We start from the raw sequence: 12,458 nt of genomic DNA, 5'->3' as shown, positions 1-12,458 counted from the left end.
GGCATTCTCAACTAAATTCACCCCAACCACCATCCAGTCTATCCTTTCTCTCCCCTCCCAATTTTTACCCCCCAGATCACCCCCATCTCATCCCATCCCAGAGTCCTGCAGGTCCCCCATGCCATAACTTACAAGTGGAATGTCTCATTGTACTTGGGAGCCCAGTTGTTGCTTTTAGACTTGGTTGTGAACTTCCTCTTCTTATCACTTTGGTGAGGGCCAACCATGGTTACTTCCACGAAGGGCCGGAACATACCTGCTGTCTGCCACTTGAGGTCATTGGCAGCCACCACTGCACAAACATGGGAAATCTGTGAGGGATCCCATCAAGCATTCCCAGTTCTTGAGCCCCAGGTGCCATTCCCCTTGGAGGAGGGCTAAGCTGAAGGGCTGGGATGAGCAGCCCCTGCCTTTGATTGATGAGGCCACTGGGCAAGAAAAGGTCTGAGGTGAGTCCATGCCACTCACCTTTCACTGTGACCTTGTGCTCTCCTGTGCCAGGATGTGTAAACAAGTCCACCTGAATGGAGACTTCTCCCACAGGATCATCCACACCAGACCCTGAGGGACAGATGAACAGATGATCCTCCATTGAAGAACTTTAAGTCTTTAGGTCTAATTATGATAGGTAAAACTGTGGAGTTGGGAGGCTACTGTCATACACCCTAAAGCAAGAAGCAGTCACCCACAGAAGCTATGGGGAAGTAAGCAGTGGGGGAAGGGAATGAAAGAGGATAAAGAATGAGGCTGTGTATTAAAATACAAGTCAGGGTGACAACATCTTAGGCAAAACTTCCAGAAATTCAATTGGTATCTCTCAGGTTCCCCAAACCTCTCTTAGGCTAAAGAATTTTCATTGAAAGATGTCGGGAAAGGAGAGTGCTTCCATCCTATATTTTTGAGAACTATGTCCACCCCATGGTGTCTCAACAGGACAATGAGGGTCCCATCTAGCCAAAAACAGCACCCTCCCACCCAGAGAGGCCCCTGCTTGGGAGGCTGCCCTGCACAGAAACACTCTGTCCTACTCAGACCTGGACCTCTCCACAAACAGCTCCCTAGTCCCTCTGGCCAATTTGTAGGCTCCCTCCCGCAGAGGCCTCACTCACTATTTTGGGAAAACACCAGTACCTAGACCCCAGATAAAACTTCTTTGTCCTAAGATGGACGGGTGGGGGGATTCTGAGGACAGAACTATCATGGAGCCTGTGTTGATCTGCATGAATACACTGCCCATCTCTGAGCCTTGGGATAGAGGTTCCAAACTGTGACACCTGATTCCCCCAGCCCCAACATAAGCAGCTCATTCTGGTTCACAGGGGACAGTGTTAGCCCATGTTAGAGTCACATCTGCATGGTGTATAACGTACCCTTTTCCGGCTGAATGTCCTCATTAGCAGTAAACCTAATACCTTTCCCATCATGCACTGAGTGAGGACAGGCAAGTCAAGAGGTAGCAGCAGGAGGACAGAGAAAGAAGAATCAATTAGAGGTCTATGGAGTTAACAGCCATTCAGAACAACTCTATGCATATTCTGAGGGAGCAGAGAGATGGGGTAGGGCAGAGAGAGAAGCCAAAGAACTGGGATTGGTGCCTGAATGCTTCAAATTATACTTAACGGTTTGAAGATTAGCCAAATCATGGGCACTAGCAGTAGAACATAGAGAGAGAAGGTTTCTAAGACCAGCAGGGCACAAAACAGAGTAGGCTCTAGTTTCCTAGGCCCTTAAATGATAAAGCAATACGTAGAAAATGTACACAGATACATCTGCATCCCCCCTGTAGCCCCCACCCCTGTTCTTACTTCATACATGCCCATTCCAGCCTCTCCTCATCTTTACATTTAGCTTAAAGCTCAATGTTTCTAAAAAGCCTTTTAGATTAACTCAGATCCTTCCTTTACATGTGTACTCAGCTCTGTGAAAGTTCTTTGAGTCCCCACCACCCCACTTTTTTTTTTTTTTTTTTGCTTTTTAGGGCCCCATTGGTGGCATATGGAGGTTCCCGGGCTAGGGGTTGAATCAGAGCTACAGCTGCTGGCCTGCGCCACAGCCACAGCAACGCTGGATCCGAGCTGCGTCTGCAACCTACACCACAGCTCATGGCAACGCTGGATCTTTAACCCACAGAGTGAGGCCAGGGATCAAACCCACAACCTCATAGTTCATAGTCGGATTTGTTTCTGCTGCATCACAACAGGAATTCCCTTCCTGTCCCCTTAAGCAAGGCTCACAACTTCTTTTGTTCTCTCTTCTCAGTTTGGACTTTGCAGTAGTATGCGCCTCTTGTGTCTCTTCACCATCCATCAATCACATTCTAACTGCTTAAGTCCTTCTCCTCAGGTCAGCTCTGTGCTCCAGATCCACAGCTCAGTAAGGCCTAAGCCTTCCCGCCCCACCTCCACCAGGTTCACTCCTCCAGGCAGAATGCCCAGGTTTCCCTGGAACGTGCAATAATAATGGCACCTTGAAGGTACTTAGGGGCAGGGGTGTGGGGAAATGTCGGGTTCCCAGGATCAAGGTTAGAATTTCAGTCTGATACATGAATATGTGTTTTGTTACAGGTGGCCTGCCTGGAGGCAGGAAGGGGTTCTGGGAACTGGAAATCACTGGGAAAAAAACAGCTGCCTGGATTCCCTTAGCATCACCCACGAAGCTGGAGCCTCAGCTTTGCAGAGCCATGTGATCCGCACCCTCCCTTCAACTGCTCCCGTAGTTTGCCTCTCTTAGTCTTCTCCTCATCCCCACTGGAGAATCTTGCAAGTCTTTTCCTTTCTCTTCCCAGGACAACTTCCAACTAGGGCTCCCAAAGCTATGAATCTTCAAGAGTCTCAACCACTAATTCTCAATTCCTTGAAGATTTTTCCTGACAAACAGGGTATATTCCTTGAGCTCAATGCCCTGGCCAGATGATGTCTGGGAAGAGATAGTTCAGGCACATTTCTCAGGTCTCTGTGTGGGGTGGGGATAAGCATTGGGGTTCATCAAGAAATCCTGATGTTGGGAGTTCCCTGGTGGCCTATTGGCTAAGGACCTTGTGTGGTCACTGCTGTGGCTTGGGTCACTGCTGTGGCATGGGTTCGATCCCTGGTCTGGGAACTGCCATATGCTGTGGGGGCAGCCAAAAAAAGAAAAGAAAGAAATCCTGATATCTGAGTTTGAAGAGCTTTCTAAAGAAGTACCTGAATCCACCCTAAGGGTACAGGATACTGATTCCCTAGGCAACAGAGATGTATTGGGGTGGGGAAGGGGGCACCCAAAGCCCTCAGGCCTTACCCTGGGCTGTTTGTGAGCGCACAAAGGTCTTGATGAGTGTGTCTGTGGTCTGTGTGTACAGAGACAGGGCATAACGCAGGGACTGCAGATCTGGGCTCTTCTCCAGGAAGGTTTTCTTCAGCCCATTGCCTCCGGCATGGAAGTATTGCTGAAAGACAAGAATAACTGCTATTACCTCACTCCTTACAGAGAGGCAGCTCCTCAACAATGTTTTCAAAGAAATGACATCTGAGCAGAGGCCCAGAGAAGATGTCAGAAGAGGATGGTGAGCCATTTGATAGACAAGATCAGGAATACTACACAGAGCCAGAGTCATAGTCTCTTGGGTAAAGAGTATTATTTGAACATGTGCCAGGAGTGGTAAAGGATGGCCACGTTTCTGGATGTGATGTTTGAAGGATGAATCTATCTGGACAGGTAAAGGTATGGGAAGGAAGCATTTCAGGCAGAGAGTAGTCACAAGTGTCACCTTACTCCTCCAAAGCCGTAGAGTTCTTGATACCTATGGCATAGCTCTTCCAAGTGCCCTCAATCACATTCTATATTACCACCTCACCAGATTGTAAGTATCTTGATAGGTTCTAGGAATCATATCTAATTCTGTGTCCTTCATAGAGTATAACACCTGGTATACATGTTGTGTGGTTGAATGAATGAATGAGTAGTAGGGAAAAAAATCCTTTGAAAACTCAAATGACTTTACTTTTAATTTTTTTTGTCTTTTGTCATTTTAGGGCCATACCTATGGCAATGTGGAGGTTCTCAGGCTAGGTGTCGAATCAGAGCTGTAGCCGCCAGCCTATGCCACAGCCACAGCAACGCCAGATCCGAGCCGTGTCTGCGACCTACACCATAGCTCACAGCAATGCCAGATCCTTAACTCACTGAGCGAGGCCAGGGATCGAACACCGGTCCTCATGGATACTAGTCGGGTTTGTTAACCACTGAACCACGATAGGAACTCCTCAGATGACTTTAAGTCTAAGTGAAGAGGTCAGCCAGATCTGCGCTATTAATGAACTGGAAGTTTAATTCCCAGTGGAAAATATTCAGGAATGACAATGAGGAACTAAGTGAAGTGAACTTTCCTCAGAACCCAAGAATAAATGTTCTAGGTCCATGGTGATTCACCTGAGACCACTCAGGCGGTAGCTTTTTGGTTGCTCCCAAGCAGGAATATGGATACAGCAAGAGAAAGAAATGGGACATAAAAAGCCTTCTTTCCTGGGTATGGGGTGGCAAGAGTCCGAGGGACACCTAATCTGGCAGAGTGGAATGCCAGGACCGAGAGGGTACGCTAGTAAGACTGTCTGGAGGAAGGGGAGGTCTCCACCTTGATGGTGTCCAGAGCGAGGTCAAGGATGGCACACTGCTTTGGGGTGAGATTTCGTGTTTCCTCTCGCACCATGTGGTCCTAGAACCCCAGAGAGAGCAAGAGCATCAGCACAGCTTATGGCTGTCATGAAAGTCCTTCCCCCTCCTGTCAGCCCACAGCTACAAGTGCCTCCCCCGCCCGCTTCCACTTCAGTCTTCAAAGCTCAAATTTCCTTCCTCCCAGGCATCTCAGTCCTCAGCTTCAGAAGGACCCCACACATCCAGAGTACCTTGAGTTTTGAAAGATGGCTCAGTTCCTTGGCAGCAGTGAAGATCAGTTGGGTGCCCTGGGCAGAGAGAGAATCAGTCAAAGGCAGAGAACCCTAACCTTGATGAGGAAGCATGGAGCCAAGGAAGGGAGACAGCAGGAGGAAGTGAAAGGGAGGTGTCTTTACCGTCTGATCAGTAAGTGGTGGCAGGACAATCATCCTTTCCATTGTGTTCATTACCACCCGCCAGAGCTCCTTCAGGACACGCTTCAGAACCGTCTTCTCACACACAGCAGCAAATAGTGTGAGGCTGTAGGACCAAGCAACAGGTAAGGGTGGGGTGAGTGCTTGACCCCCTCCCTAAGAGGCTCCTCTGTCCGACTGCCTCTACTGTGTTTGTCCCCACAGGAGAGTCCTGAGGGCTGTACTCACTTGCCATCCAGGAAGTCCATGAGAGGCCGGAGCACACTGTCTGCATCCTGAGTCACTGAGGCCCGGGTGTTGGGCGATGCATTTCCTGGGCCTCGCACCTGGCCCAGGATGTCAGCCATTTGTCGAACACACTCATCAATCCGCACCTGGAAACTACACATGTGCCCACAGTGCAGCCTTCCCTGCCCCGAACACACACTGTCCCTCAAGCAGCACCAGCTATTCAGTTCCACTCATGGCTCCAACAGGGATAGCCAGCAGAAAGAGAGGGAAGAGCCCCATGTATGCAGCTGGATGGATGACTGTAGGGCAGGGGATATGGGACAGGCCAAGCTTCACACCTGCTCTGAGGACTATGTGTTCTGGGGCCACTAACCTGTTTCCAAACACCATGCTGAGCTCATCCAGAACCGTATTCAGTTTCACCTGCAGCTCTTTCAGACTGTCTGCAGCTTCCGAGTCCAGCTGTATCCACAGGAGGTAGGCTTCTTACCCTTTTACCCCCATCCTGTGTCCCTACTCCTCCCTCCTAGGGCCTCCACCCCAAGGCCCACTCAAATCCCTCAGCTCAAACCAGCCAAGACCCAAAGCTAAACTTCTGGCCTAGACCCAGTCAAGAGAGGGTGGAATTCCATGGCTTAGGACCAAAGGGAAAGTGTAGCAACCCCAAAACTTAAGACCTACCTCCTTGCCACCCATGGCCTCAAACATTTTCTCCAGCTGGACCCTCAGTTGCTGCATGTTGTTCATCAGGATGCAAGGCTTTGGGGACAGATGGAGCTGCTGAGTCCTGGCTTCTTTCAGTACAGGACCCATCAGTCTAGAGTCCCTCCCTCTCACATTACTCCAAAAGCCACAGGGAATTTACAACACATATTACATGTGTCTTTCCCTAAGCGCTGAGATCTGGAAACAGTTCAGACAGTTCTCCTTGAATGAAGACTAGTGCAAATGTTTCTTTCTTTTTTCTTCTTTTTATGGCTGCACCTGTGGCATATGGAAATTCCTGGGCCAAGGGTTGAACTGGAGCTGCAGTTTGTGGCAACACCAGATCCTTAACCCACTGAGAGAGGCCAGGGGTCGAACCTGCATCCTTACAGAGACAATGTCAGAGGGCCCTTAACCCTCTGAGCCACAACGGGAACTACCAAATGTTTCCTTTTTTAAGCTGGGTGGTAGGCCTCTGGTGTTCGTGAAACTACCCTTTATAACTCTCTTATTTTTTTAAAAAAGAAAAATACTAAACAAAGGTCTAGCCTAGTAGAGAATAAACTACCAAATGGAGGATCAGAAGAACTCCTCATCAAGTTCTTATTATTTTGTGGGATAATCTCAAGCACAGCCCTGCTGGGAATCAGAAGTCAGGAACACCACCCCACCCTCACCTCGGAGGATAGCTTCAAAAGTAAAAAGGATTCAAATGTCTACACTCCCATCTCTAAGAATCCCAGCACCTGACCCTCACCATTTTCTCCTTTGTGCAATAAGCTGGGAAGTTCTTTGATAAGATGTCTGCATATTCCATCAGCACCTTCCCAATGGTCTAAGAAAAAAGGAAAAGAGAGGGAAGCTTTAGCCCTCCCCATAAGGATCTTGCCTGAGGTCGCACCTCTCAACCCAGGGCAACAACAAAGGTAGGTACATGGGAATCTCAGAGTAAGGGAAAAATCTCCCTCTCAATCCCAGAACAGCATAGAAACAAACCCACCTGTCTGCCCCAGACTCCAGAAAAGGAGAACGGGGTAACACCAGGCTTCACCCGATGGCCACCACAGAGAGGGGTTGAGCTCAGGCCCGTGACTAGGCTGTGAGCGTGGTGGTGGGAAGGGGGACAGGTAGGGAGAGTCATGGTCACCTTAGCAAATCTCCTCATGTAGTGGGCAAGGATGTTGGGGTCTGGGCATTCCAGCTTCCGGATGATCTCAAAGCTTTGATTGAGCTGTGTGAAGACGTCCACCACCGAGCAGGAAAAGAGTGCATGCTCTGATGTCTGCTGGAACTAAGGAAGGTTACACAGAGGGTTATCGTCTTTAGCAGCTACCTTCTCCTGAGTTCCTGGTAAGGTTCTAAGGGCTCTCTGCCCAGCAGGGGTGGCTTGGTGCCCACAGCAGTGCTCCTCATGGACTCCACAAGGCAGGGTCAGCCATGCTGGCTGAAGCCCAGGAACTTTTGCTGACAGTGCATTGTTGGGAGACCTAGACTGACCCCTGTGCAACTCAAGCCCCTGGCTTACCCCATCCTTCTTATCACGTTCCAAGGCCCCACGAAGAAATTCCAGAGACACATCCTCATTCTCATCCAGCCATTGCAGGACAAACTGCTCAAACCACCTGCAGCCAGGCAGGAAAGGTGGGGGTTGGAGCTAGTGGTTGGCATATGCCCTGTGCCTGACAGGATTATGGCCCCGCACATTCCCTTAGCTCCCCCTCTTCCCTCTGCATCCCCCACATGACAACTCACGCTGGGTACTCAGGCACCTGCCCCTGGAGAGCAGGTAGATCCCGCACATATTCATTGTGGAGCCACTTCACCTTGAAGTGCAGGTTCATGTAGTCGGCGCTCTTACATAGCCGGTCTTTCTCATGCTCTAGTAGTGGGGAGGAAGGCTGGGTCAGGTCCCGGCAGGAGAGGCTATGGTTTCTGAGCTTTCCCAATGCGGCAGATCCAGTCAGGTGGCTCTATCAGATGTCTTAGAACAAGGGTAACTCCAAAGCACCTCCTCACAGCCATCTCCCCTACCAGCAAGTGCTCTGCTAAGAGCCTGGCCCAAATCTGTCTTTAGGGACTAAGCCAAACCTCCAGATAAGGCCTGTAGTCTTCCTGTTCTGGCTTTTGGAAGTGCCAAGTGAGGTACTGGCCTCTGGGGACGTAGAGGAGAAAAGGATGTGGGTGCTAAGGTTGATTACTGGGGAAACTGCCCCGGACTGTAGAGGGATGAAAGTTTTTCAGGACTTTTCTAACCTAGTAGCTAGGCCATTTCCTCAGATGGACTTAAATACAGAGATGAGCAGCTGTACATGACATGAATGGCTCAGACAACTATACAGAGACAGAGAAAACCAAAGGGGGCCCAAGCTGACAGAGAGAGCAAGTGAGCAGTCATGTTGTAACAGAATCCTCAGGTAACCTGAGGGCCCCAGAGTGGAGCTGAGACACTGAAAAATGAACTCTCAAAGAAATATGCAAATAAGTCAGTTTGGAAACCATGGAAACACAGCCAGATGAAAGGGCCATCCTGCTACAGAAAATGGGATGCTTATGAATTTGAAAGGTCATCTAGCTGAATCTGCAGAGCCTTCTGGAAAAATCTAGGACAAAGATTACTCACAGCTTGCCCAGAGAGTCTGGAGCACTGGCCACACCCACAGGTTTTCTTCATTTACCTCCTTTATAGATAAAGCATTAATGTAAATAATAAAAGCCAACTGTGTGCTTACATATAACTTAATGGTGAAAGCAAACAAATGGGGAAGAGCACTGAGCAACAGAGAAGGGAAGGCCAATGTCCTTGGGAAGTCTAGTGCTCAACTCGGAGTTGCCATGGGTGATGCTCATCCATGTCAAGGGAGAACAGCCAGTCTGGGGCAGCTGGCCCTTAGAACAGCAGACTCGCAAGGAGGAAATGGGAGTCTGGGAATCAGCTTCAAAAGGCTCCCTGTCCCAGGAATTTCACCTCCTGGCACTGTAGGCAGCACCATCTCAACCCGAAGTTGCATTTGCAGTCTCTTCTATGAAGCAGTGAGCAAGAGAAGAGGAAAAAGTACTAAGACTAGAGGTAAAGGGACAACAACCAAAAGCTCTTACCACCCAGAAAGAGGACTTTTCGTATACGAGTGACAGTGGATGCTTGTGACAGAGCAGAGACACCAATGAGCAATAAAGAAAGTGAAAAAATCAGGGACATCAGAGAGACACTCTCAGAGCCTCCTCCTCTTCCACCCCACATCTTGCTGTGGTTAAACTTTTTGGAAACAAAAAGTTACCACCAGGAGGGGTCTCCCTCCATCCTGTTCAGCAACCCACTGAAAGTGGAGGCAGTGCCTCTCCATCACACCAGAGCTCCCTACCTGCTTTCTTCTAGGGACCTTCAAGTTAATGTATTTAATAGAATTCTCATTTTCTCTGTCAATCTATTATCTGTACTCTGGTCCCAAACCTCAATTTCTAATTAACTTCTGTGGTACAGAAACTAACAGGATGATTGCTCAAACACTGGTCACACTTTAAACTCTTCTTACAAGTCCTATGGAGTTATACTCCCGTAAAGTTGCTGGAGGCTGCTGTTGGGGGTGGAGGCAGGAAGGTGATTAATCTGTTAAAAGAGGCAGTCAAGTATCTAAACTTTCTCTGCCCATGAGTTTCACATTTCTCCCTCCATGCATCTTTCATCCTCAGAGAGTTCTTTCAACCTCATAATTTCAACTACCCAGCCTGCTGGTATCTCCCCCAAATCTTTCTCGGGTTCTGGTAATGTCTATATAAGGCTTTGATGGAATATCTTACTTGGTCCATGTTTAACTCCAGTCACCCACCTTTTACCATCTTAACATCTCAGCTGAAGGTGAACAGAGTATGCACACTAATCTTACTCTCTTGTTCAGTGCTGAGCATCATCGTCAAATTTCGTTTTTCCTTTTTAGTTACATCCGTTAATTCATCAAACCCTGTTGATTTTATCTGAAAATTTCTCTGGAATTTGTGCATTTCTTTCTAGTCAGCTGTTTCTGTCTACATCTCATTACCACCATCTCTAACCTGGATCACTACAATAGTCCTCAAACTGGTCTTTCCTCCTGATCCATTCTGTGTACTGGAGCCAGAGTGAGTGGCCTTTCCACAGTAAAACTCTGATCATGTCAATCCCTTGCTTAACATGGAATTGTTGTTCAATGGCCCTCAACTGCCTCAGGATAGAGTCCAGAATCTTTTAAAAGGCTTAAAACTTCCTGTATGATCTAGTTCTGTCCTACTCTATCTTCACCTCTTACTCATCTTTGCCCCTATACTCTAATATACTAGTCCCACTGCAGTATTGCTTCCAGTTCCCCAGGCACGCCAGCTCCCTCTAGAGCCCAGGTGTCTGAACATAACTATCCTCTGCCTAAAATGCCTGTTCTGTCACTACTGCCTTTCCTCCCCATCAGCTAAGTCCTATCATCTTTCAGGTTTCAGTTTGTACATCACCTCCTCCAGAAAGATACCCAGGTCCTCTTCCCAGATCCAGGTTACATGGTTCTCCTCTCAGCTCCTGATGCTTCTTCCTTTTGTGACACTTAGCTCTAATCGTAACTGCCTATTTATTTATTTATTTGTCTTTTTGTCTTTTAGGGCCACACCCACAGCATAAGGAGGTTCCCAGGCTAGGGGTCGAATCAGAGCTGTGTCTGAGACCTATACCACAGCTGCGTCTGTGACCTACACCACAGCTCATGGTAATGCCAGATCCTTAACCCACTGAGCGAGGCCAGGGGTCAAACCTGCATCCTCATGGTTCCTAGTCAGATTCGTTAACTGCTAAGCCACAACGGGAACTGCCGTAACTGCCAATTTATATGTTTGTTGTGTAGACTAGCATATGAGCTTCTCAAGGGCTTGGGCTATGCTGCATCTTACTGGGGTTCCAACAACTAGCACAATGCATGGCACAAAGAAAATAATACATCTGGTGAATAGGGTGGGGATTTACTGCAAATGGGCATGAAGAGACTTTCTGTTCTATATTTTAATTGGGACAGTAGTTATACAGGTGTACTTATTTCTCCAACTTCATCAAACTGTACTCAAAATGTTTTTATATTATCATATGTAAATTAGACCTTAATAAAGCTGACTTTAAAATGATAGCATTGTCACAGTTGTAGTCAGTACTCTCCCTTTATCAATCAGGAACTTCTCCCCTTCTCTTGCCCTCCATCATTCCCTATACTTTGTTTCAACTTCCTTCCAATGTCTATCAAAGCCGATTCTTCCTCTAATTTCTCTGCTCTAATCCGGCCCCTTCCCTTCAGCCCTAAATTATTACACTATCTGCACTCTGCTTCCAGTCTCTCCCTGTTTCATCTGCCCTCACTTTCCACTGAGGTAAAGTTTTATAAAAACACTACTTTGTTGACATTACATCTCTGCTCATGAGCTATAATGGTTTTTATCATCCTTAATAAATGCCAGGCACCATGCTAAGTATGTCACATATATCTCAGTTACTTCATTAGCTCAATGAAATAGATGCTATCATCACTCCCATTTTACAGATGGGAAAATGGGACTCACAAAAGTTAAGTAGTTCAGTCTAAGAATACACTGAGTAGGTGGTAAAATTGAGATTTGAAACCAGCTCAACATGAGTTCTTCTTACAGCAGTTTTCAACCCTTCTGTATTTGTTTTAAACATCAGCAGAACTCCCCATTCGAAAGAAATTTTACTTGAAACCTCATTTAAGATTAATAAATCTTAAAGTGATTTATTTAAGAGCTGACTTAGCTGGCACCAGCTGAAGGGCCTGGAGCCTAGCACTGCACACTATCAGCTCCCTGCCCCCACCACTCCCCTCCCGCCATTTCTACCTTTCTCGTAGCTTCTCTGTTTGAAAACTTCTAACTAACTTTAACTATCCCTCTTATGGAATTAATATACTTTTCACAAGTATTTATTTTCCCCTGTCCTAAAACCACTGGTGCTAGAGTTCTTTAAGAACTAGGACCATATTCCCCATCAGGCTCACCAAATGCTGCCTGGGGGAGAGGGACAGGTGACCTACTCAGTGGCCTGACAGGCTCAGGCATGGGTTACAGCCCCAGATGTGATCTAATATGGGCAGGAGGCAGCCACTGCTCAGGGGCGGAATTACAGTATATGCACGTACAGTATGTGACTGTCTCAAACTTAACACAGATCTTCAAGGTTTCTGTCAACCTCAAAAATTACTGCTCCTAGACCTCAAAAGTTGAAAAGTCTGAGGGAGACTTGTCCTTGCCCCAGATGGAACCCCCTCCTTCTAGATCCACTTTCACAGACTGAGGAGACAGAGGAACATATATAAACAGACAGGAAAGGCAGCTAAATAAGTGAGCACAGATGAGTAGAAATGGGAAGGTCTGATGCAGGTAAGGAATGATATCTTTGCAGACCAAAGTGGGACATGAATAAAATAAGCTGAAGGAACAAGA

At 47.5% G+C, this 12,458-nt stretch overlaps 1 protein-coding gene across 1 annotated transcript in view; it reads right to left on the bottom strand.

The window, feature by feature from the left end:
• The window catches only part of UNC13B (unc-13 homolog B), a 239,668-nt gene that overhangs the window by 1,637 nt on the left and 225,573 nt on the right, over positions 1-12,458 (bottom strand). The window contains 13 exon segments of the mRNA NM_001435262.1: positions 133-292; positions 469-561; positions 3,277-3,424; positions 4,610-4,690; positions 4,881-4,937; positions 5,046-5,169; positions 5,292-5,444; positions 5,668-5,756; positions 5,976-6,053; positions 6,757-6,834; positions 7,147-7,290; positions 7,525-7,621; positions 7,752-7,878. Of these exon segments, the coding sequence (NP_001422191.1) occupies positions 133-292; positions 469-561; positions 3,277-3,424; positions 4,610-4,690; positions 4,881-4,937; positions 5,046-5,169; positions 5,292-5,444; positions 5,668-5,756; positions 5,976-6,053; positions 6,757-6,834; positions 7,147-7,290; positions 7,525-7,621; positions 7,752-7,878 (1,429 nt within the window).

The sequence above is a fragment of the Sus scrofa genome, chromosome 1 (assembly GCF_054392235.1).
Source record: "Sus scrofa isolate SSC_HxYL_T2T_F1_AM1 chromosome 1, Sscrofa_HxYL_maternal_Yorkshire_Landrace_v2.0, whole genome shotgun sequence".
In the NCBI taxonomy this organism is placed as follows: Eukaryota; Metazoa; Chordata; class Mammalia; order Artiodactyla; family Suidae; genus Sus; species Sus scrofa.
This window is presented reverse-complemented; position numbering and strand designations above follow the sequence as displayed.